Raw genomic sequence first — 25416 nt, forward strand, 5'->3', positions numbered from 1 at the left:
CTTCACTTTTCATCTGCATGTGTCTTTAGGTCTGAAATAAGTCTCTTATAGGCAGCATATAGATGAGTATTTCCTTTATATCCATTCTGTCACCCTGTGTCTTTTGATTGGGGTATTTAGTCCCTTTACATTCCAAGTAATTATTGATAGGTACATAGTTGTTGCCACTTTGTTACTCAGTGTATAATTGTGCGGGTTTTTTTTGTTGTTGTTGTTTTTGTTTTTTAAAGATTTTATGTATTTATTCATGAGAGACACAGGCAGAGCGAGAAGCAGGCTCCATGCAGGGAGCCTGATGTGAGACTCGATCCCGGGTCTCCAGGATCACACCCGGGCTGCAGGCGGCACTAAACCACTGAACCACCCAGGCTGCCCTATAGTTGATTTTATAATTCTTCTCTGTTCCTTTCTTTTCTTTTTATCTCTCCTTCTATTCTGAATGATAGCCTTACTGGATAGAGTATAGAGTATTCTTGGCAGTAGGTGTTTCTCCCTTTCAACATTTTGAAGATATCATGCCACTTTCTTCAGTCTTGCAAAGTTTCTGCTGAAAAATTAGCTGATAGCCTTTCCCTTGTATGTAACTGTTTCCTTTCCTCTTGGCTGCTTTCAGAATTCTCTCTTTATCACTACTGTTTGCCATTTTAATCCATGTTCCTTGGCGTAGCCCTTCTTGGATGGATTTTATTGGGAGCTCTGTGTACCTTTTGGATCTGGATCTTTGTTCTCTTCCCCAGATAAGGAAGTTTTCATCTATTTCTTCTAATAAATTTGCTGCCCCCCCCTTTTCTCTCTTCTGCTTCTAGGATCCCTGTAATATGAATATTATTATGCCTGATGGTGTTACTGAGTTCCAAAATGTGTTTTCATTTATTATTATTTTTTTCTCTCTGCTCTTCAGCTTGATTGTTTTCCATCTCTCTATCCTCCAGGTTTCTCAACCATTCTTCTCTAGTCTACTATTTATTTCACCTAGTGTATTTTATATTTCACTTACTAAATTCATCTCTGATTGGTTCTTTTTTATGGTCTGTCTGGATCTCACTAAGGTTCTCTACTGTTTTCTCAAGACCAATGAGTATCTTTATGATGGTCACCCTTTATATTCTGTGTCAAGCATATTACTTATCTCCATTTAGCTCTCTTGCAGTGATTTTGTCCTGTTCTTTCATTGGGATATATTCCTCTGTCTCCTCATTTTGTCTAACTCTTTGTGCCTGTTTTTGTCTCTTTTGCTTTTGAAAGCAGTGGTCTTATGAAGAAGAGGTCCTGTAGTGCTCTGCAGTGCAATGTCACCTGTTCACCAAAACCTGCACTTGGGTGTTTCCTATGTGTGTTGCATGCATCCTATTGTTGTGGCTGAGCCATGTTTGTCTTCATGCCAGCTACCTGCAATGTTTCTCTTTGCCCATTGGAGACAGGGTTAAGTCCCTGTGTTGTTACTGGTCCAGTCTGGAGCCACTGGGGGTGAGTTGAGTCAGAGCAGGTGTTTGCCAGAGCTGCAGGAGGACTGAACTGCAGGATATTTTACCAATGGTTGTCCCCCGAGAAGCTTTGGTTGGTAGATAGGACCTGCATTCAGACCAGATATCTATTCCCAGCCCACTGCTAGGGACAGGGTTACACTGGTATGGGTAATTATCTCCCCCTCTACACCCAGGGAAGGAATCTTTTGGAAAGGTGCTCATCCCTGCCAGGGCTACTTGCACAATGCCAGGTTTATGGCAGTGCTTTGCATGGGCTCTAGCCAAGGGTTATTGGAGGGAGCAGGTCTGCAGGACAATGTGAGGGCAGGACATAGAGTCTTAGCAAGATTTACATAGATCTGCAGGAAGGGACCTGAAACTGTTTTTAGAAAACTCTTGCTGCAGGGCTAGGAGAGATTCTACAGGGGAGTGCAGAGGTGGGGCATTTGTGTCAGTAAGGTCCACAAACATCTGTTATGGGAAGGGACCTGCAGTTGCCCAAAACTCCTGCTGAGGCTGGCTATATTGGAGAGGGCAAATCCACAGACCTATCCACGGGCAGGGTGCATTCTTAGTAAGCGAGGTGGAGAATGCAGTTTCCTGCAGGTGTCTGTATATCTTGTCTGGGGGGCAGAGGAAAGAAATGGTGCCCACCAGTTCTCCTGTTGTTGGAGAAGTCTCCCAATGATCCCTGCCCCTCCAGCATCGGCTGTGAGATTAGTAAGCATATCTTCCTTCCATATACCCCAGGTGTTTTTTAAAAGCAAAGGGAATAGGAACTATAGAATAGAAACAGAGTGCATTTCAATTAATAAAGATAATTATTATGTGAAACTTATTTGGGTTGTATATTTATACATCTATATACTCCTATATGCACTGGATTCTAATACAAAATTTTTCTACATAAGTTACAGCAAAAAAAAGTCACTGCCTTATTATTTATTCATCATAAAAACTTTGTGAGGCAGGAATTACCTCCATTTTACAAATGAAATCAAGATTCTATTAAGTTAAAAAGAATCTAACCAAAGAGGTGAAAGGTCTGTACTATGAAAACTATAAAGCACTTCTGAAAGAAATTGAAGATGACGCAAAGAAATGGAAAGACATTTCATATTCATGGATTGGAAGAACAAATATTATTAAAATATCTCTATTATCCAAAGCAATCTACACATTTAGTCTGTCAAAATACAAACAGCATTTTTCAAAGAACTAGGACGAAGAATCCTAAAATGTGTATGGAACCATGAAAAACCAGAATAGCCAAAGCAACCTTGAAAAAGAAGAGCAAAGCTAAGGCATCACAATTCCAGACTTTGTTATATTACAAAGCTGTAGTGATAAAAACACTGTGACACTGGGACAAAAACAGACATGTAGATCCATGGAACAGAATGGAAAACCCAGAAATGAACCCACAACTATATGGTCAACTAATCTTTGACAAAGCAGGAAAGAATATCCAATGGAAAAAAGACAGTCTTTACAACAAATGGTGCTGGGAAAACTGAAGAGCCACATGCAGAAGAATGAAAGTAGATCACTTTCTTACACCATACACAATACATAAAATGGATGAAAGACTTAAATGTGACACAAGAAACCATCAAAATCCTAGAGAACACAAACACTAACCTTTTTTACTTTGCTTGTAGCAACTTCTTAGTAAATACATCTTCTGAGGCAAGGGAAACAAAGGCAAAAATAAACTATTGGGACTTTATCAAGTTAAAAAACTTCTGCACAGCGAAGGAAACAATCAACAAAATTAAAAGGCAGTCTACGGAATGGGAGAAGATATTTACAAACGGCATATCTGATAAAGGGTTAGTATCCAAAATATATAAGAATTTACAGAACTCAATAATCCAAAGCCAAATAATTCAACGCAGAAGACATGAATAGACATTTCTCCGAAAAAGACATACAGTTGACTAACAGACACATGAAAAGGTGCTCAACATCACTTATCATCAGGGAAATACAAATCAAAACTACAATAAGATACCACCTTTCATCTCTCAGAATGACTAAAATTAACAACACAGGAAATAACAGATGTTGGTAAGAATGCAGAGGAAGGGAAACCCTTTTACACTGTTGGTGGGAATGCAACTGGCGCAGCCACTGTGGAAAACAGTATGGAGCTTTCCTTAAAAAGTTAGAAATAGTCCCCCCCCCCCCGCCTTCCCCGCGAGCGGACGCGGCAGCGTCTCGGTCTCACTTTTTCTTATTTTCCCCCCTTTCCCCCTTTTTTTTCCTTTTCCCTCCCCCCCCTTTTCACCATTTCCCCTCAGAGACGCTTCTCCCGGGCAAGGGCAGAGCCGGTCTCACCCCCCGCCTCTCCCCGGCCCCCGCCGCCCTATGGCGAGAGGGAACCCCCCTCCCCACCCGGGCATTAGCGGCGGCGGTTGGAGGAGTGGGGCCGGCGGTGGCCGCGGCAGCCTCAGGTGGGGGGCAGTCATGGAGCTGGTTCGCTGACCCGCCGGCCGCAGCCGTGCGTCCCGACGCTCGATCGCCTGCACCCCCACCCCCGGCCCGGCTCCCCCTCTTCTCCCTCCTCAGTCGGTCCCGTCCGCGTCCCGCGCGCCCAGCTGCCGCGCGCTGAGGAAAATGGGGTGGTAACGGGCCCCCGGATGACCCCGCGTCACCACTGTGAGGCCTACAGCTCCGCCGGGGAGGAGGAGGAGGAAGAGGAGGAGAAGGTAGCTACATCAGGCTGGGAGGCAGGCAGATCCAAAGGATATCATGAAGTTTCCAGGGCCTTTGGAAAACCAGAGATTGTCTTTCCTCTTGGAAAAGGCAATCTCTAGGGAAGCCCAGATGTGGAAGGTGAATGTGCCAAAAATGCCTACAAATCAGAATGTTTCTCCATCCCAGAGAGATGAAGTGATTCAGTGGCTGGCCAAGCTCAAGTACCAATTCAACCTTTACCCAGAAACATTTGCTCTGGCTAGCAGTCTTTTGGACAGGTTTTTAGCCACTGTAAAGGCCCACCCAAAATACCTGAGTTGTATTGCGATCAGCTGTTTTTTTCCTAGCTGCCAAGACTGTTGAGGAGGATGAGAGAATTCCAGTACTGAAGGTGTTGGCAAGAGACAGTTTCTGTGGATGTTCTTCATCTGAAATTCTAAGGATGGAGAGAATTATTCTGGATAAGTTGAATTGGGATCTTCACACAGCTACACCATTGGATTTTCTTCACATTTTTCATGCCATTGCAGTGTCAACTAGGCCTCAGTTACTTTTCAGTTTACCCAAACTGAGCCCATCTCAGCATTTGGCAGTCCTTACCAAGCAACTCCTTCACTGTATGGCCTGTAACCAACTTCTACAAATCAAAGGATCCATGCTTGCTCTGGCCATTGTTAGTTTGGAAATGGAGAAACTTATTCCTGACTGGCTTCCTCTTACAATTGAACTGCTTCAGAAAGCACAGCACACCCTGGTGACCTGTGACAAAGGAGTGTTCAGATTACATCCCTCCTCTGTCCCAGGCCCAGATTTTAGATTTCTCCAAGGACAACAGCAAACCAGAAGTGCCAGTCAGAGGTGCAGCAGCCTTCTACCATCATCTCCCAGCTGCCAGTGGGTGCAAGCATACCTCTGCTAAATGCAAAGTAGAGGAAATGGAAGTGGATGACTTCTATGATGGAATCAAACGGCTCTATAATGAAGGTAATGCTTCAGAAAATGTGGGTTCAGTATGTGGCACTGATTTATCAAGGCAAGAGAGACATGCTTCCCCTTGTCCACCTTTGCAGCCAGTTTCTGTCATGTAGCCTCAAGTGTTACCTTTAAGTGCAAACTAAGGTAGACTACTCTGAGAATGGGAACATGGAGAACCATGGAAAGGCTATATAAAGGTATATACCTTATCAGGCTGATTTGAAGTGAGCCAGAAAAAAAAAAAATTACTTTTGTGATAAATTATAATCAACCTTATTTAAGCATATAAAGACCAAAAGAAAAAAAAAGTAAAATTCAGAAGATCCAATTTTTTTTTTCAAGTAAAAATTTTTTTGTACTGTTTGTCAGTTCCATCCTTTCTCTACTAAAATGTAATGGAGATTGTACCCATATCAAAAATTCATATTCAGTGTTTTTTTTTTTAAGTTCCAAAATTCATAGCTGGCACACACCCTGTCTCCAGCATCCTGATTTAATTTTCCTCGTTTTTGTTTGCTGCTTTATTGACTACTTAATGAACTTTATGCATGTTGATCTGTATAGCCTGACTTCCACTGATTAGGAAACCCTCAAAATTACTATTTAGCAATTTAGTGAATAAATTATTTCAGTCTGGCAGCCATGTTTAATCCACGATTCAGATTGATCCAAAAAGGGTTCTTCAAAATTGCCCCATGTAAATGAGAGGTGGGAATAGAAAAAGGACTAGCATTACCACATTGATTTTGTGTTTGTCTCATTCCAGTTCCTGGAGTTCAGAAACAAAATTATTGTTTTCATTTTTATCTTAATTTAGAACTTAAAAGTGGCATGTAATTATAATTAGGGCACTGTTAGATTTGTTGAAAGCATATTGGACATTTGTATAAAAGAATTTGTGATAAAGTTAATATATCCAGGTGTTCACCAAAGAAATATCAAATGATTATGGTTTTGGTTTCTTTTGTTTTTGGTAACTGGTCAGTTTTCACTCATTTATAATCAGTAGGAGAGACTCTCTAGATATTGGGACAGCTCTATGATTTGGGTCTGTAACATGTAATAACTGAATTCAGTACCCTAGATTTATGTTAAGCTATTAGTATTTTCTTGATGAAAATTACCCTACCTGTATTTCTCCTAATTTCTGGATCCTGGGCTCCTTGTGCAGTCTGAGGAAGGTATTGCAGTCAGAACCGTGTACTGATGATAAAAGCCTCTGGTAGCAATAAAGTTGTCCTTAACCTTTGAAAAAAAAAAAAGTTAGAAATAAAACTACCCTATGACCCAGCAGTTGCACTACTAGGTGTTTACCCAGAGGACACAAAAATACTGATTTGAAGGGATACATGCACCCTGATGCTTATAACAGCATTATCAACAGCCAAATTATGGAAAGAATCCAAATATCCATCGACTGATAAATGGAGATAAGAAACTACATTTATATATGATATAAATATATTACAATTTCATTCAAATTCAAAATCAACCATCAAAAAGAGTGAAATCTCATTTACAATGTTGTGGATTGAGCTAGAGTGTATTATGCTAAGTGAAATAACTCAGGGAAAGACAACGTATGATTTCAGTCGTGTGGAATTTAGGAAACAAAAACAGATTAACGTAATGGGGGGGGGGCAAACCATACAACAGACTGATGCTGGAGGGAACGTGGGCAGAGTGAGAGGTTAAATGGGTGATAAGTATTAAGGAGGACACCTGTAATGAGCACTGTGTTTTATATGTAAGTGACAAATCACTAAATTCTATATCTGAAACTAATATTCCACTGTTAACTGGAATTTAAAATTTGAAAAAGAGGCAGCCCTGGTGGCGCAGTGGTTTAGCGCTGCCTGCAGCCCAGGGCATGATCCTGGAGACCCTGAATGGAGTCCCATGTCAGGCTCTCTGCACGGAGCCTGCTTCTCCCTCTGCCTGTGTCTCGCCCCCCCCTCTCTCTCTCTATCTATCTCTGTGTGTCTCTATGAATAAATAAAATCTTCAAAAAAATAAAATAAAATTTGAAAAAGAATAATAAAAGTATGAAAAAAAATGCCGTTATTCATATAGTTGAATAATGGCAGAGCCAGAGTTTATGGCAGATCTTTTGACCTCAAAACAACTTGTGTCTGCTTCCAAAACATGTTCTTATATGACTTTTGGCCTGAGGGAGAATAACCAAGTCTCCATAAACAGACATACTTATGATAGTGTAGCAGCGCAGAAGTCAAGGAGAAGGACACAGGTTTCTCTTTCCCCACGCAAGAGAACCAGAATGATTTCCTAGCCATCAAAGCTTCCTTTATCTGCATTCTGCTTCAGAATGAAGGGAGTATAGCAAATTAAAAAGATCCCATGACTAAGAACAATGTTCTTTCACATCATTGCTTCATGAATACTGATTGAACTGTAGGAAATAGGAACTACTTGCATGCTATGACTACTTTGGGAGATAGGACATTCAATTAGAATTTTAATAATTACAAGTCTCTTTCAATAGACTTTCACATCAAACACCTTTTATTTTCACTATAACATTGCCAGTATGCTTATTTCTTGTGGCAAAAGTCTAAATTGCCACAACTTCTGCAAACAGGATTATATCTATCAAATGTTTGGCAATGCTTGAGGAGAAAGAATATTATTGTATCCAATTTAGATGCTGTTACATGATCTGAAAAATGAGGAACAGTCAGGGAAGGATATTTAATGAATATGGAGATTTCAACAAGAATTGAGATGCCAGATTGAGTGTTTAGAAATTTCATTGTAGACCTGGTTATTAAATGCCTGTCTTTAGTTATGAATATCTTGTTCTTAAAAAGGAAAGTTACAGATGAATAATTCCTTATAATACAATAAAGGTCAAATAGTCTTATAAATTAGTAGTTTCAAATGTAGATAAGATAATTAAAGTCTGTGGCAAACTAATATTCAATGCAAATGTGATTTTGCTATTGATGAGTAGAACGAATGGCAAAGGTGACAAATGAATTAGGTAAAAATATTACAAAAAGGAAAGATATTAGCTATACTTCCTGTACTGGAGATACTCTGTTAATTCTTCCTGTTAATAATAATTATGCTGTTTGGGATGCTGGGTTTCAAAACCTTTTTTTTTTTTTTTCTTGTGACTATGTTCCCATTCCTGTACTTTTCATCTTCCTGACTTTATTTTATAACTGCAAATCTGTAAGTCTTAATCCACGTTACTTATTTCACTGATTCCATAATCACCTCCCCTTTGGCAAACAACAACAGCTTGTTCTCTGTATTTATGAATCTGTTACTCATTTCTTTTTGTCATTCCACACACAAGTGAAATCAATTGGTACTACTTGCTTGCTCTCTAACTTATTTCACTTAGCAAAATACCATCTAGATCCACCCATGCTGTTGTAAAGGGTAAAAATCTCATTCTTTCTTATGGCTGAGTAATATTCTATACGACCTCGTCTTTTTTTTTTTTTTTTGTATTTTTTTTTATTGGAGTTCGATTTGCCAACATATAGTATAACACCCACTGCTCATCCCATCCAGTGCCCTCCTCAGTGCCCATCACCCAGACACACCATCCCCCCCTTCCACCACCCCTTGTTTGCTTCCCAGAGTTAGGAATATTTCATGTTCCATCATCCTCTCTGGTATTTCCCACGCATTTTCTCTCCTTTCCCCTATAATCCTTTTCACTATTTTCTTTATTCCCCTTATGAGTGAAACCATACAATGGTTGTCCCTCTCCGATTGACTTACTTCACTCAGCAGGATACCATCCAGTTCCATCCACGTCGAAGCAAATGGTGGGTATTTGTTGTTTCTGATGCCTGAGTAATATTCCATTGTATATAGATATACACAGAAGATATATTACACATCTTTATCCATTCATCTTTCGATGGGCACCAAGGCTCCTTCCACAGTTTGGCTGTTGTGGACAGTGCTGCTATAAACATTGAGGTGTAGGTGTCCCGGTGTTTCACTGCATCTTTATCTTTAGGGTAAATCCCCAGCAGTGCAATTGCTGGGTCACAGGATAGTTCTATTTTTAACTCTTTGAGGAACCTCCACACAGTTTTCCAGAGTGGCTGCACCAGTTCACATTCTGACCAACAGTGCAAGAGGGTTCCCCTTTCTCCACATCCTCTCCAACATTTGTGGTTTCCTGTCTTGTTAATTTTCCCCATTCTCACTGGTGTGAGGTGGGATCTCATTGTGGTTTGGATTTGTATTTCTCTGATGGAAAGGGATGCAGAACATTTTCTCATGTGATTGTTGGCCATGTCTATGTCTTCTTTTGTGAAATTTCTGTTCATGTCTTTTGGCTACTGGTTTATCTATCTTATGAATTCTTTCAAAGAACCAACTCCTGGTTTTGTTGATCTGTTCTACAGTTCTTCTGGTCTCTATTTCATTGAGTTATGCTAGAATCTTTATTATCTCTCTTCTGCTTGGTGTAGGTTTTATTTGCTGTTCTTCTTCCACTTCCTTTAGGTGCGAGGTTAGCTTGTGTGTTTGAGTTTTTTCCGGTGTTTTTGAGGGAGGCTTCTATTGTGATGCATTTCCCCTCTTAGGATTGCTTTGGCTGTATCCCAAAGATTTTTTTTAATAAATTAATTTTTATTGGTGTTCAATTTACCAACATACAGAATAACACCCAGTGCTCATCCCGTCAAGTGTCCCCCTCAGTGCCTGTCACCCATTCACCCCCACCCCCGCCCTCCTCCCCTTCCACCACCCCTAGTTCATTTCCCAGAGTTAGGAGTCTTTATGTTCTGTCTCCCTTCCTGATATTTCCCACACATTTCTTCTCCCTTCCCTTATATTCCCTTTCACTATTATTTATATTCCCCAACTGAATGAGGACATACACTGTTTGTCCTTCTCCGATTGACTTACTTCACTCAGCATAATACCCTCCAGTTCCATCCACGTTGAAGCAAATGGTGGGTATTTGTCGTTTCTAATTGCTGAGGAATATTCCATTGTATACATAAACCACATCTTCTTTATCCATTCATCTTTTGATGGACACTGAGGCTCCTTCCACGGTTTGGCTATTGTGGACATTGCTGCTAGAAACATCGGGGTGCAGGTGTCCCGGCGTTTCATTGCATCTGTATCTTTGGGGTAAATCCCAACAGTGCAATTGCTGGGTCGTAGGGCAGGTCTATTTTTAACTCTTTGAGGAACCTCCACACAGTTTTCCAGAGTGGCTGCACCAGTTCACATTCCCACCAACAGTGTAAGAGGGTTCCCTTTTCTCCGCATCCTCTCCAACATTTGTGGTTTCCTGCCTTGTTACTTTTCCCCATTTTCACTGGTGTGAGGTGGGATCTCATTGTGGTTTTGATTTGTATTTCCCTGATGGCAAGTGATACGGAGCATTTTCTCATGTGCATGTTGGCCATGTCCATGTCTTCCTCTGTGAGATTTCTCTTCATGTCTTTTGCCCATTTCATGATTGGATTGTTTGTTTCTTTGGTGTTGAGTTTAATACGTTCTTTATAGATTTTGGAAACTAGCCCTTTATCTGATATGTCATTTGCAAGTATCTTCTCCCTTTCTGTAGGTTGTCTTTTAGTTTTGTTGACTGTATCCTTTGCTGTGCAAAAGCTTCTTATCTTGATGAAGTCCCAATAGTTCATTTTTGCTTTTGTTTCTTTTGCCTTTGTGGATGTATCTTGCAAGAAGCTACTGTGGCCGAGTTCAAAAGGGGTGTTGCCTGTGTTCTCCTCTAGGATTTTGATGGAATCTTGTCTCACATTTAGATCTCTCACCCACCTTGAGTTTATCTTTGTGTGTGGTGAAAGAGAGTGGTCTAGTTTAATTCTTCTGCATTGGATGTCCAATTTTCCCAACACCATTTGTTGAAGAGACTGTCTTTCTTCCGATGGATAGTCTTTCCTCCTTTATCGAATATTAGTTGACCATAAAGGTCAGGGTCCACTTCTGGGTTCTCTATTCTGTTCCATTGATCTATGTGTCTGTTTTTGTGCCAGTGCCACACTGTCTTGATGACCACAGCTTTGTAGTACAACCTGAAATCTGGCATTGTTATGCCCCCCAGCTATTGTTTTCTTTTATAAAATTCCCCTGGCTATTCGGGGTCTTTTCTGATTCCACACAAATCTTAAAATAATTTGTTCTAACTCTCTGAAGAAAGTCCCTGGTATTTTGATAGAGATTGCATTAAACGTGTAAATTGCCCTGGGTAACATTGACATTTTCACAATATTAATTCTGCCAATCCGTGAACATGGAATATTTTTCCATCTCTTTGTGTCTTCCTCAATTTCTTTCAGAAGTGTTCTATAGTTTTTAGGGTATAGATCCTTTACCTCTTTGGTTAGGTTTATTCCTAGGTATCTTATGCTTTTGGGTGCAATTGTAAATGGGATTGACTCCTTAATTTCTCTTTCTTCAGTCTCATTGTTAGTGTATAGAAATGCCATTGATTTCTGGGCATTGATTTTGTATCCTGCCACGCTACCAAATTGCTGTATGAGTTCTAGCAATCTTGGGGTGGAGGCTTTTGGGTTTTCTATGTAGAGTATCATGTCATCGGCAAAGAGGGTGAGTTTGACTTCTTCTTTGCCAATTTGAATGCCTTTAATGTCTTTTTGTTGTCTGATTGCTGAGGCGAGGACTTCCAGTACTATGTTGAATAGCAGTGGTGAGAGTGGACATCCCTGGCTTGTTCCTGATCTTAAGGGAAAGGCTCCCAGTGCTTCCCCATTGAGAATGATATTTGCTATGGGCTTTTTGTAGATGGCTTTTAAGATGTCGAGGAAAGTTCCCTCTATCCCAACACTCTGAAGTGTTTTGATCAGGAATGGATGCTGTATTTTGTCAAATGCTTTCTCTGCATCTAATGAGAGGATCATATGGTTCTTGGTTTTTCTCTTGCTGATATGATGAATCACATTGATTGTTTTACGAGTGTTGAACCAGCCTTGTGTCCGGGGATAAATCCTACTTGGTCATGGTGAATAATTTTCTTAATGTGTTGTTGGATCCTATTGGCTAGTATCTTGTTGAGAATTTTTACATCCATGTTCATCAAGGATATTAGTCTGTAATTCTCCTTTTTGGTGGGGTCTTTGTCTGGTTTCGGAATTAAGGTGATGCTGGCCTCATAGAACGAATTTGGAAGTACTCCATCTCTTTCTGTCTTTCCAAACAGCTTTAGTAGAATACGTATGATTTCTTCTTTAAACGTTTGCTAGAATTCCCCTGGGAAGCCATCTGGCCCTGGACTCTTGTGTCTTGGGAGGTTTTTGATGACTGCTTCAATTTCCTCCCTGGTTATTGGCCTGTTCAGGTTTTCTATTTCTTCCTGCTCCAGTTTTGGTAGTTTGTGGCTTTCCAGGAATGCATCCATTTCTTCTAGATTGCCTAATTTATTGGCGTAGAGCTGTTCATAATATGTTTTTAAAATCGTTTGTATTTCCTTGGTGTTGGTAGTGATCTCTCCTTTCTCATTCATGATTTTATTAATTTGAGTCTTCTCTCTCTTCTTTAATAAGGTTGGCTAATGGTTTATCTATCTCATTAATTCTTTCAAAGAACCAACTCCTGGTTCTGTTGATCTGTTCCACAGTTCTTTTGGTCTCTATTTCATTGAGTTCTGCTCAAATTTTAATTAACTCTCTCCTTCTGCTGGGCGTGGGGTCCATTTGCTGTTTTTCTCTAGCTCCTTTATGTGTAAGGTGAGCTTTTGTATTTGAGATCTTTCCAGTTTTTGAATGGATGCTTGTATTGCGATGTGTTTCCCCCTCAGGACTGCTTTTGCTGCATCCCAAAGATTTTGAACGGTTGTATTTTCATTCTCATTAGTTTCCATGAATCTTTTTAATTCTTCCTTAATTTTCTGGTTGACCCTTTCATCTTTTAGAAGGATAGTCCTTAACCTCCACATGTTTGAGGTCCTTCGAAACTTCATGTTGTGATTTAGTTCTAATTTCAAGGCATTATGGTCTGAGAATATACAGGGGACTATCCCGATCTTTTGGTATCGGTTCAGACCCGATTTGTGACCCAGTATGTGGTCTATTCTGGAGAAAGCTCCATGTGCACTTGAGAAGAATGTGTTGAGAAGAAGAATTCAGTTGTGTTTGGATGTAAAGTTCTGTAGATATCTGTGAAATCCATCTGGTCCAGTGTATCATTTAAAACTCTCGTTTCTTTGGAGATGTTGTGCTTAGAAGACCTATCCAGGGTAGAAAGAGCTAGATTGAAGTCACCAAGTATAAGTGTATTATTATCTAAGTATTTCTTCAGTTTGGTTATTAATTGGTTTAAATATTTGGCAGCTCCCACATTCGGGGCATATATATTGAGGATTGTTAAGTCCTCTTGTTGGATAGATCCTTTGAGTATGAGATAGTGTCCCTCTTCATCTCTCACTATAGTCTTCGGGGTAAATTTTAGTTTATCTGATATAAGGATGGCTACCCCTGCTTTCTTTTGAGGACCATTTGAATGGTAAATGGTTCTCCAACTTTTTATTTTTAGGTTGTAGGTGTCCTTCTGTCTAAAATGAGTCTCTTGTAGACAGCAAATAGATGGGTCCTGCTTTTTTATCCAGTCTGAAACCCTGCACCTTTTGATGGGGTCATTAAGCCCGTTCACGTTCAGAGTTACTATTGACAGATATGAGTTTAGTGTCATCATGATATCTATTCAGTCCTTGTTTTTGTGGATTGTTCCACTGAACTTCTTCTTAAAGGGGAATTTTAAGAGTCCCCCTTAAAATTTCTTGCAGAGCTGGTTTGGAGGTCACATATTCTTTCAGTTCCTGACTGTCTTGGAAGCTCTTTTATCTCTCCTTCCATTTTGAATGAGAGCCTGGCTGGATAAAGTATTCTTGGTTGCATGTTCTTCTCATTTAGGACCCTGAATATATCCTGCCCGCCCTTTCTGGCCTGCCAGGTCTCTGTGGAGAGGTCTGCTGTTACCCTAATACTCCTCCCCATAAAAGTCAGGGACTTTTTGTCTCTTGCTGCTTTAAGGATCTTCTCCTTATCTTTGGAATTTGCAAGCTTCACTATTAAATGTCGAGCTGTTGAACGGTTTTTATTGATTTTAGGGGGGGATCTCTATTTCCTGGATCTGAATGCCTGTTTCCCTTCCCAGATTAGGAAAGTTTTCAGCTAGGATTTGTTCAAATACATATTCTGGCCCTCTGTCCCTTTCGGCGCCCTCGGGAACCCCAATTAAACGTAGGTTTTTCTTCCTCAGGCTGTCGTTTATTTCCCTTAATCTGTCTTCATGGTCTCTTAATTGTCTGTCTCTTTTTTCCTCAGTTTCCCTCTTTGCCATCAACTTGTCTTCTATGTCACTCACTCGTTCTTCCACCTCGTTAACCCTCGTCGTTAGGACTTCTAGTTTGGATTGCATCTCATTCAATTGATTTTTAATTTCTGCCTGATTGGATCTAAATTCTGCAGTCATGAAGTCTCTTGAGTCCTTTATGCTTTTTTTTTAGAGCCACCAGTAGCTGTATAATAGTGCTTCTGAATTGGCTTTCTGACATTGAATTGTAATCCAGATTTTGTAACTCTGTGGGAGAGAGGACTGTTTCTGATTCTTTCTTTTGAGGTGAGGTTTTCCTTCTAGTCATTTTGCTCAGTGCAGAGTGGCCAAAAACAAGTTGTATTGGGAAAAGGAGAAAAAGAGAGGGAGAGGAAAGAAAAGAGAAAAAGAAAAAAGAGAAAGAAGAAAAAAAGGGAAAAAAGAGAAGAAAAAGAGAAAGAAAAAGAAAGGTGAAAAAAAAGGTGGGGGAAGCAATCAGAAATCAGAAAGAAAAAAAAACACAAAACAAAACAAAAATAAAACAAAAGACACGGGGGAGTATCTTCTGATTCTGTATACTTTAAGTCCCTTGACTTCCTCTGGAACTGGTCCGTCTAGCTGGTCTTCTGAGGGAGGTGCCTGTTGTGCTGATTTTCAGGTGTTAGCACTTGGGGGAGCTGCTCTGCCCCCTGCCTGGTGCAGGGCTCACTGGGGGTTGTTCACCCCATGAGGCCCCAGGAGGAACAGCCACAATGCCTAGGGAGCTCTGGAAACCTGGATTCAGCCCCCGCAGTAACTCCGGGGCTCTCTGTCTGCAGGGCCTGGAGGCTCCGGGGCGGGGCCGCTGATCTGCTCAGCTCGGGGCAGAAGCGTCCTTGCTGTCCTGGGCCCTCCCGGCCTCTGCCTGTCCCGGGGCGAGGCCGGCTTCTGGGCTGTGTCCCGGCGCCCTGTGCTACGTGGCCTGCGCTGTTGGATTCGCGCTCCCGCCCCGCAGCCCCCTCTGCGGAGCCGCCGCGCGAGCCCCTCCGAGCTGCTCCGGGTCCCGCCGTGCGCGCTGTAGCCCTTAGGGAGCTTGGCGCACTCTCCCCAGGACGCAGGTGCCTGTTAGTGTCCCAGGGAGCCCGAGGGAATCCCCGCCCTCCTGGGTCCTGCTCTAACTCCCTGCGGGCGCTTTTCCACCCCGGAAGGTTGGTGCAGCTCCTGCTTCTCCGGGCGGGGCTCTCCTGTCCTGGGGACACTCGCCCTGGCCTTAGCCCGGCTCCTCCCGGGGGCCCCTCCCCCTTGGATGCCTTTTGTTTCTTTATTTCTTTTTCCTCATCTTCCTACCTTTTTTTTTTTTTTTTTTTAATGATAGTCACACAGAGAGAGAGAGAGAGAGAGAGAGAGGCAGAGACACAGGCAGAGGGAGAAGCAGGCTCCATGCACCGGGAGCCCGACGTGGGACCCAATCCCGGGTCTCCAGGATCGCGCCCTGGGCCAAAGGCAGGCGCCAAATCGCTCTGCCACCCAGGGATCCCCCCATCTTCCTACCTTGATAGAAGCGTGAACTCTTCTCACTGTAGCATTCCAGCTGGTCTCTCTTTAAATCTCAGGCCGAATTCGTAGATTTTCAGGATGATTTGAAGGTTATCTAGGTAATTTGTTGGGGACAGGTGATTTGGGGACCCTACTCTTCTGCCATCTTGCCCCTCCTTCCTCCCAAAGATTTTGAATGGTTGTATCTTCATTTTCATTAGTTTCCCTGAATCTTCTTAATTCTTCTCTAATTTCCTGCTCAGCTCGGGGCAGGAGCGCCCCATTCATCTTTTAATAGGATGCTCTTTAATTTTAATAGGATGCTCTTTAACCTCCAGTGTTTGAGTTTCTTCTAAATTTCTTATGATTGAGTTCAAGTTTCAAAGCATTATGGTCTGAAAATATGCAGGGGACAATCCAATCTTTTGGTATCAGTTGAGACCTGATTTGTGACCCAGTATGTGGTCTGTTCTGGAGAAAGTTCCGTGTGCACTTGAGAAGAATGTGTATTCAGTTGCATTCGAATGGAAAGTTCTGTATGTATCTGAAATCTGTCTGGTCCAGTGTATCATTTAAAAGCCTTTGTTTTGGGCAGCCCGGGTGGCTCAGTGGTTTAGCACCACCTTCAGCCCAGGGCCTGATCCTGGAGGTCCAGGATGGAGTCCCACGTTGGGCTCCCTGCAAGGAGCCTGCTTCTCCCTCTGCCTGGGTCTCTGCCTCTCTCTCTCTCTCTCTCTCTCTCTCATGTATAAATAAATAAAGTCTTTAAAAGAAATAAAGCCCTTGTTTCTTTGGTGATGTGCTTAGAATATCTGTCATTTGCAGAAAATGCCATGTTGAAGTCTCCTATTAGTGTATTATTATCTAAGTATGTCTTTACTTTGGTTATGAATTGATATACTTGGCAGCTCCCACATTAGAGGTATAAATATTCATGACTGTTAGGTCTCCTTGTTGGATAGACCCTTTAAGTATGATATAATGTCCCTCTTCATCACTTACTACAGTCTTTGGAATAAACTTTATCTGACATGAGGATTGCTACCCCTGCTTTCTTTTGAGGACCACTTGAATGGTAAATGGTTCTCCAACCTTTCATTTTCAGGCTACAGGTGTCCTTAGGTCTAAAATGAGTCTCTTGTAGACAGCAAATAAATGGGTCTTGCTTTTTTATCCAGTTTGAAAACCTGTGTCTTTTGATGGGATCATTTAGCCCATTCGCGTTCAGAGTAACTAGTGAAAGATATGAATTTAGTGTCATCGTAATAGCTATTCAGTCCCTGTTTTTGCAGATTATTTCTTTGGGATTCCTGTTTCTTTTGCAAGGTCCCCCTTAATATTTCTTTCTGAGCTGGTTTGGTGGTCACATATTCTTTCAGTTTCTGCCTATCTTGGAAGCTCTTTATCTCTCCTTCTATTCTGAATGAGAGCCTTGCTGGATAGAGTATTCTTGGCTGCATGTTCTTCTCATTTAGTGCCCTGAATATATCCTGCCAGCCCTTTCTTGCCTGCCAGGTCTCTGTGGAGAGGTCTGCTGTTAATCTAATATTTCCCCCCATATAAGTTAGGGATCTCTTGTCTCTTACTACTTTTAGGATCTTCTCTTTACCTTTGGAATTGGCAAGTTTCACTATTAAATGTCAAGGTGCTGAATGGTTTTTATTGATTTTGGGAGGGGAAAACCTCTATCTCCTGGATCTGAATGCCTGTTTCCCTCCCCAAATTAGGGAAGTTCTCAGCTATGATTTGTTCAAATATGCTTTCTGCCCTCTGGTCCTCTCAGCACTCTCTAGAACCCCAATTATATGTAGATTCTTCCTTCTGAGGTTATCATTTATTTACCTTAACCTTTCCTCATGGGCTCTTAATTGTTTTCTCTTTTTTCTCAGCTTCCTTCCTTGCCATCAGCTTGCCGCTTGTCTTCTATGTCACTCATTCTTTCTTCTACCTCATTAACCCTCATCATTAGGACCTCCAGTTTGGATTGTATCTCATTTAATTGATTTTTTATTTCAGCCTGATTAGGTCTAAATTCTGCAGTCATGAAGTCCCTTGAATCCTTTAGATGACTTCTTAATCTGTTCAACCTGTCACAGACACTTAGATAGTTGCCACATCATGTTTGTTGTAAATAATGCTGCAGTATTATCCACATGGGGTGCTTATACCGTTTCAAATTTGTGTCTTTGTTTTCTTTGTGTAAACAACTCATAGTGGATCACATGGTGATCCAGTAATTCCACCTTTAATATTTTGGGGAAGCTCCATAGTTTTTCATGGTGACTGCACCAATTTACATTGCCACCAACAGTATGCATGAGGGCTCCTTTTCCTCCACATCCTCGTTGACACTTGTCATTTCTTGTCTGTGTGATTCTGGCCGTTCTGACAAATGTGAGGTACTGTCTCATTGTGATTATGGTTTGCATTTCCTTGACGTTAGTAATGTGGAGATTCTTTTCACATGTCTGGTGGTTATTTGTAGGTCTTCTTGGGGGAAAATGTATATTTAGATGTTCTGCCCATCTTTTCATCTGATGATTTGTTGTTTCCATGTTGACTTCAGTGAGTGCTTTACATATTTTAGATATGAACCCCTTATTGGAAATATCACTTGTATTTTCTCCCATTCAGTTGGTTGCCTTTTCATTGTGTTGATAGTTTCCTTCGCTGTGCAGAAGCTTGTTATTTTGTTGAGGTCCCAGTTGTGTGGTACTGCTTTTGTTTTACTTGCCTGAGGAGACCTATCCATAAGTATGTTGTTGAGGCCAATGCCCAGTGGTTTACTGTCTAAGTTTTCTGTTAGGAGTTTTATGGCTCCATGCCTCACATTTAGCTCTTTAATCCATCTTGAGTTTATTCTTGTGTGTGGTATAGGAAAGTGGTCCAGTTTCATTCTTATGCATTTAGCCATCCAGTTTCCTCAGCACCATTTGCTGAAAAGACCATCTTTCCCCCATTGTATACTCTTGCCCCCTTTGCTGTAGATTAACTGACCAGAGGATCATGGGGGGATGACCACATTTTCCGAGCTCTCTATCCTGTTCCCTGGATTTAAAGGTCTCTTTTGGTGCTGGTACCATACTGCTTTGATTACTATAGTCTTGCAGTACATCTTGAAACCTGAGATTGTGATACCTCCAACTTTGTTGTTCTCTCTCAAGAGTGCCTTGGCTGTTTGGGTTTTTTTTTTTTCGATTTCATGGAAATTTATTTATTCTAGTTTGGCAGAAAATGCTAGTGTTGTTTTGATAGGGGTCGTTCTGAATCTGTAGATTGCTTTGAGCAGTATGAACATTCCAGCAATATTCATTCTTCCAGTCCATGAGCATGGTATATTTTCCATTTGTGTCATCAAATTTCTTTCATCAATGTCGTCTTGTTCTCTGAGGATAGGTCTTTCACCTCCTTGGTCCAATTGATTCCTAGGTGTTATTTTCTTTTTGGCGCGATGTAAGTGGAATTGTTTGCTTAGTCTCTACTTTGTTATTGGTGTGTAGAAACACAACAGATTTCTGCGTATTAATTTTGTATTCTGCAACTTTAATGATTCCATGTATTCTGATACTTTCTTCCTGGTTTCTAATGGAGTTTTTTTTTTTATTTTTTTATGGAGACCTTTGGGTTTTGTATGTATATTATCATGTCATCTACAATAGTGATAGTTATACTTCCTCCTTACCACTTTGGATGCTTTTTCTTTCCTTCTCTGTCTGATTGCTGTAGCTATGATGTCCACTACTATGGTGAATAAAACTGGTGAGGGTAGACGTGCTTGTCATCCTCCTGATCTAAGAGGAAAAATTTTTTCATCCATTGAGTATGTGTTTAGCTGTGATTTGTTCATATATGGCCTTTATTATGTTGAGGACTGTTTTCCCTGAATCCCCTTTGATGAGAATTTGTATCATGGATAGATATTGTATTTTGTTAGATGCTTTCTCTGCATCTACTGAGATGATAGGGTTTTTATCCTCCCTCTTATTAATGTGATGTATCCCATTGCTTGATTTGTGAGTATTGAACCACCCTTGTGTCTCAGGAATAAATCCCACTGAACCATGATGAATGATCCTTTTCATGTACTGTTGAATTGATTGTGCTCATGTTTGGCTGGGGAGTTTTGCATGTGTTCATCAAAGATACTGGCCTGTGGTTTTTTTCTTCTCTGTGCCTTTGGTCTTGGTATCAGGCTAATGCTGGTGTGGTAGAATTAATTTCAAACTTTTCCTTCGTCTTCTGTTTCTGGGAATAGCTTGAGAAGAATAGATATTGACTCTTTTTAAATGTTGTCATGTAGGTTTAGATCACAAAGCTTGCTTCCTTTTTATGTCAGTATCCATATATTTTTATGCCAGTGCTTGCTTTCCAACTGTTCTTTCAAAAAAACAAAAAACAAAAAAGCCTACCAAAATAATGTTGGCATATGCCCCTGCTGATCTCCTCAGCTCCTATATGCTTATGTTTCTTTAGCTGTAGGCATTTGCCTTCATTTACCTCTTATAAGGCCTTTCAGAAGAGGAACTGTCAGGTCTGTTGGTTTGCCATAAAGCATGGTTTTAAGGGATATTCAGAGATCAGTTATTGTAATATTACTGTAATGGTTCCTATCTTTTTATGACTTTTTCCAAAAACTCCCTATATAGTAGGGAGTACATGCCTTGAGTACATGCCTTTACAATGTATTGAGCACTTTGAAATGCATTTTGCAATTATCAATGTTCTGCTCCCAACAGCCCTATGAGGTAGTCATTATTGTGATCATTATATACAAAGGAAACAGAGGAACATAGAGGTTGACTAAATCATTTAATGTCCTATGGTGGGAGAGTTGGGACTTGTGCAATTCCAATGTGCATATGGAGTCAACTACCATACCATACCACCAGTGTTAGCTCCCCCTCATCTGTCTGTCCCTAGAATGCCAGTCACTGCATGAAGTTCTTTCTGATCTCTCCTTTGTCTATAGGCCTTGACTGATAGAACAGCCTCCACTCCATCCCATTCAGGATATTTAACATGATATTTTCAGTTATATTGACTCCAGTTTCCTTGTCTGAATTTTTACCACACATCAATTTACCATTCAGAAATTAATGTGATACCTATCAGCACTAGCCTGAGTACATTCTCTTTTCATTTTTTCTCAGTGTAGCAGGATGGAAGGCAAATGTGTACATTTAGAACAGCAATTAATTTTTACCCTAGCACCTATAGTGTTCACCTGCAGAATGCAGAACTTGATCTCATTCCTGTCACTGAAGCTAACACTTTTTTTTAATGTTGTGGCACAATTTCACAACTTCCTACAGAGTTCTCCCTAACTCTTCTGTCATGCCCCTTCACGTTCCAGATATCACATGATGGATGTAAAAGTATATCAGAATTTGATATAAGTATATGCATGCTGAGGGAATAATTTAGCTTTTGAATTATACTAACACATATTCAATATTCGACCTCAAATTGTAGACTTCTCTTGAGAGAGTAAATATACAAACCCATGGGGATCCCTGGGTGGCTCAGCGGTTTGGTGCCTGCCTTCGGCCCAGGGCATGATCCTGGAGTCCGGGATCGAGTCTCGCATTTGGCTTCCTGCATGGAGCCTGCTTCTCCCTCTGCCTGTGTCTCTGCCTCTCTCCCCCTCTCTGTCTCTCATGAATAAAAAATTATATATATATATAACACACAATTTCAGACCATATTTGACAGTATTACTTTAACTCATAATCTTTGCAGCATCCAGTTCAGGAAGCCAAGCCACAGGCTAAGCCGTCTAACTTAACAGCTGAGAGATTTGACGTGGTCTGTAACTGCCATTTTCCCTAATTTTTTTTTACCCTTCTTCCAACTCAGGACCAACCAAAGAAAGCTAAATATGCTTCTCAAACCAGTTCCATTAGATACCTTATTTCGAGTTGTTCTGCTTTGTTTCTCCATGCCTACAACCCCATCAGGTTATACCTGAAACTCCCATTTGTCACCAGAATGGTTTTATATGGTTGTATTTGAGTTTCTGATAAATTTAAGTGATGGTGGCTGACTCTCCCTTTCTGTATCCATCCCTGAATAAGTAGCCTCTGTGTGTCCTCATTTGTGTAGTTGTATTTATTTCCACATCCTCAAGAGAGATGCTCTAGTTACCAGAAATATGATTGGAAAATGAAGGACTAATATACCAGTGTTGCCCATAAAGTTTTGTTAGTCTTAATATTATAATATCTAGATGACTGGAAGGTTTTTAGATTTGTGTGTAAGTGGTCCTAAAAATGTTTTATCTTGCTTTAACATATTTTTGCCTGCTACTTGTAATTTGATTTATTTGCATTCTTAATACGATTTTTAAAAATCAGGGAAACTAAGGATATTAAGGAGAGTTTTATTTTAAAGATAGGATATACAATTTTACATTTTTCCAAGTCTATAAAAACTCTCAGAGTAAAAATTCTTGATGTCTGTCATACCAGCAGACAGATTATTTGTAGTTTGAAAAAGAAAAAGTTCACTTCCTGCTAAACTGAGGCAGAGGTGGTGGGACCTTAATATCTTGACCTCTCTCCAACTTCTTTTCACAATCCACGAGGTAGTTGACTCCATCGATGACTATCTGAACAAGCTCAACCTTTGATAGTGAAAAAGATGAATGATTAATTTGCATAGAAGACATATGCAAAAAAAAAAAAGACATATGCAAGGCATTAATAAGAACAATACTAGGAGAAATAAGAAATTACCATGTTAGGTGGACTTAACAGTTTCTTCTTTCTCAGTATTTCCCTAAAGTATAGAGGGGAGGGTTGCTCTCCCAGTCTTTTGAGTTACTTTTTGTGAGACCCTTTTAAATCTATCAAAACCATTAGTGTGCATGTCAGACACTACCCCCCCCCCCCCATCAGTCTCTCCTTTAAGTTTATCTAAAAGTAAAATTACAGGACTGCCTGGGGGGCTCAGAATGGTTGAGCATCTGACTGCTTTGGGTCATGATCCCAGAGTCCTGGTATCGAGTCCTGCATCAGGCTCCCTGCTAGGTTGGGAGGTTGTCTGCTTGTCTCTCTCCTTTTGCCCCTCCCCCTGCTTGCACACCCCCTCTCTCTAATAAGTAAATCTTCAGGGGAAAAAAAAGGTAAAATTACAGTGACACCTTTGTTTTGTTCTTTGACCTGGGTCTCTTATGACCTTCCATTAAGCTATCTGTGCACTATAGCTTAGATAGTATCTGAACTAAAGATCTTGTCATTTACACAGTGACTAGCTTTTTGAAAAATTGTTTTAAATCCAATATTTGATGATTAAATCATGTTTTCATTGTACCAGGCAAATTTGCTACTTAAAGGAAACTTTGTAAATTATATTAGGATAAACCTTTAAAAAATCCTATTAAAAAAAAAGTTAGAACTTTGATTTACAAATAACTGGTTTTTCTTAAATTAGAGCACATCTACCTATGAATTTTTTTCTTGGGATTCTCTTCCTAAAGAAGAGCAAACTAAGATACTAAGCAATTAATAATTCAAGAATGAACAGCAAGGATGAAAAGGGATTGTTTTGTGCTGTATATACCTTAGGAATAATTGAGTCTAGTACCCTCCTCACTTCTTTTCAGGCATAAGGAAACAGGCCCTGAGAGAAGGTTAGGTCAGAAAGCTAGTCATCAGTAATCAAACAAACACAAGTTTTTGTTTATCCAATTTGACCTCTCCTGGTGTTCATGAGGACATGGTGAGATGGTTCTCTCATTCACTACCAAAGGGACTCTATCTTGATATAAATCTTTTTTGGTCCCCTCATCTTTAATTTCTCAGAAATTCTCTTCCTAAAAATATATCCTAACTAAATAGAGTTGTGATTAGAGTTATGTATAGAGATGGTTACAGAATTACGTATAGATCAACAAATTAGATGTTAGGTAGATAATTTTTAATGACAGCATAGTAAAGATATACCCTATTATGTTTTTGAAGTAATTTAATATTGTAAGAAAAAGCTCATGATAGAATACGTTGGAAAAAACCGTTATGATATCAAATATATGACTGTTCTATCTTTAAAAAAAGAGGTATTCCAATAATTGTAAAAATGGAAGGCATGCCTTCTGCTTGGAGAGCCCCAGGGCAGCCCCAGCACCAAGTGCCATGGGACCCGCAGCCCATGCCAGCCACAGCTGCAGCCATCCAGTTACCAGGTACACACAGTCTACACATGGGACAACCATACATGAGACCATTCTTTCAGCTTTAGGAGAAGTAGTTGTTCTGCCCAATTCATAGAAATAAAGACAAAGTCAACAAAATTAGGACACATAGAAATATGCTCCAAACAAAGGAATTAGATAAAACCTCAAAAATAACTGAACTAAGTGAATCAGAGATAACCAATCTACCTGATAAGGAATTCAAAGTAATGGTCATAAAGATGCTCACCAGACTGGAGAGGAGGAGAGTAGATGATCTCAGAACCCCAAACAGAAAATTTGAAAAGAACCAATCATATACTAGAGGGAGTCAACAGTAGATTAGAGGATACAGAAGAATGAATAAGCCATATGGAAAACAGCAGTAGTACCCCAGCTACATAGGAAAAAGAAACTAGGTTAAGGGATCATTTGGACAACATCAACCAAAGAAGTATTTGCATTATATAGTGGTCCCAGAAGGAAGAGAAAAAAATTGAACAATTATACCAAGAGCTGCTTCTTTTAAAACATTTAAAAATTGATAAATCTTTAGCTAGAATCATTAAAAAAGGATCCAAATCAAATCAGAAATTACAAAGACTGCTATTAAAACTTACATGCCAACAAATTGGACAACCTTGAAGAGATGGAGAAATTCCTAGAAACATAATCTTCTAGAACTGAACCATAAAGAAATAGAAAATCTGAACAGACCAATAACTAGTAACAAAATTGAACAAGTAATCAAATCTCAAAGAAAAGGCCAGAACCAGATGATGGATTTTGTAGGCAAGCTCTACCAAATATTGAGAAAAGAGTTAAGATTTATTCTGCTCAAACTATTCCAAAGAACAGAAAAGGAAGAAAACCTTCAAATACCTTCTATGAGACCAACATTACCCTGACACCAAAACCAGACCAAGACACAAGAAAACTACACGCCAAGATCACTAATGGAAATAGATGCAAAAATCCTCAACAAAACAGTAGCAAACTAATTCAACAGTACATTAAAAGGATCACTCACCATGATCAAGGGAGATTTATTCCAGGGATACACGATTGGATAAATATCCATAAATCAGTGTTCTACAACTGATCCAATCCTCAACTATCCAATGAGGATAAAAGCCATATAATCATCTCAATAGATGCGGAGAAAGCAATCTAATAAGGGCAACATCATTCAAGATACAAACTCTTATCAAAGTGGGTTCAGGGAGGACAGGCCTCAACATAATAAAGGCAAACGTACTGGTGAAAAACAACTTTTCCTCTAAGATCAGAAGA

The 25416-nt window shown here is 40.2% G+C and overlaps 2 protein-coding genes and 1 pseudogene across 3 annotated transcripts in view; 2 read left to right on the forward strand and 1 right to left on the reverse strand.

Moving 5' to 3' along the window:
• The window catches only part of LOC140595267 (uncharacterized), a 47194-nt gene that overhangs the window by 16692 nt on the left and 5086 nt on the right, over positions 1-25416 (forward strand). The gene's annotated exons all lie outside the window — the stretch shown is intronic.
• Positions 4087-6403, forward strand: LOC140595443 (cyclin-I pseudogene; annotated as a pseudogene).
• Positions 22317-25416, reverse strand: part of CKMT2 (creatine kinase, mitochondrial 2) — a 31570-nt gene continuing 28470 nt past the window's right edge. For both annotated transcript variants that reach the window (XM_025998229.2, XM_072736890.1), the window contains exon 10: positions 22317-22575. In XM_025998229.2, the coding sequence (XP_025854014.2) occupies positions 22456-22575 (120 nt within the window). In that variant the 3' untranslated portion in view covers positions 22317-22455. The remainder of the gene's footprint in view (positions 22576-25416) is intronic.

Source organism: Vulpes vulpes, chromosome 14 (genome assembly GCF_048418805.1).
Source record: "Vulpes vulpes isolate BD-2025 chromosome 14, VulVul3, whole genome shotgun sequence".
In the NCBI taxonomy this organism is placed as follows: Eukaryota; Metazoa; Chordata; class Mammalia; order Carnivora; family Canidae; genus Vulpes; species Vulpes vulpes.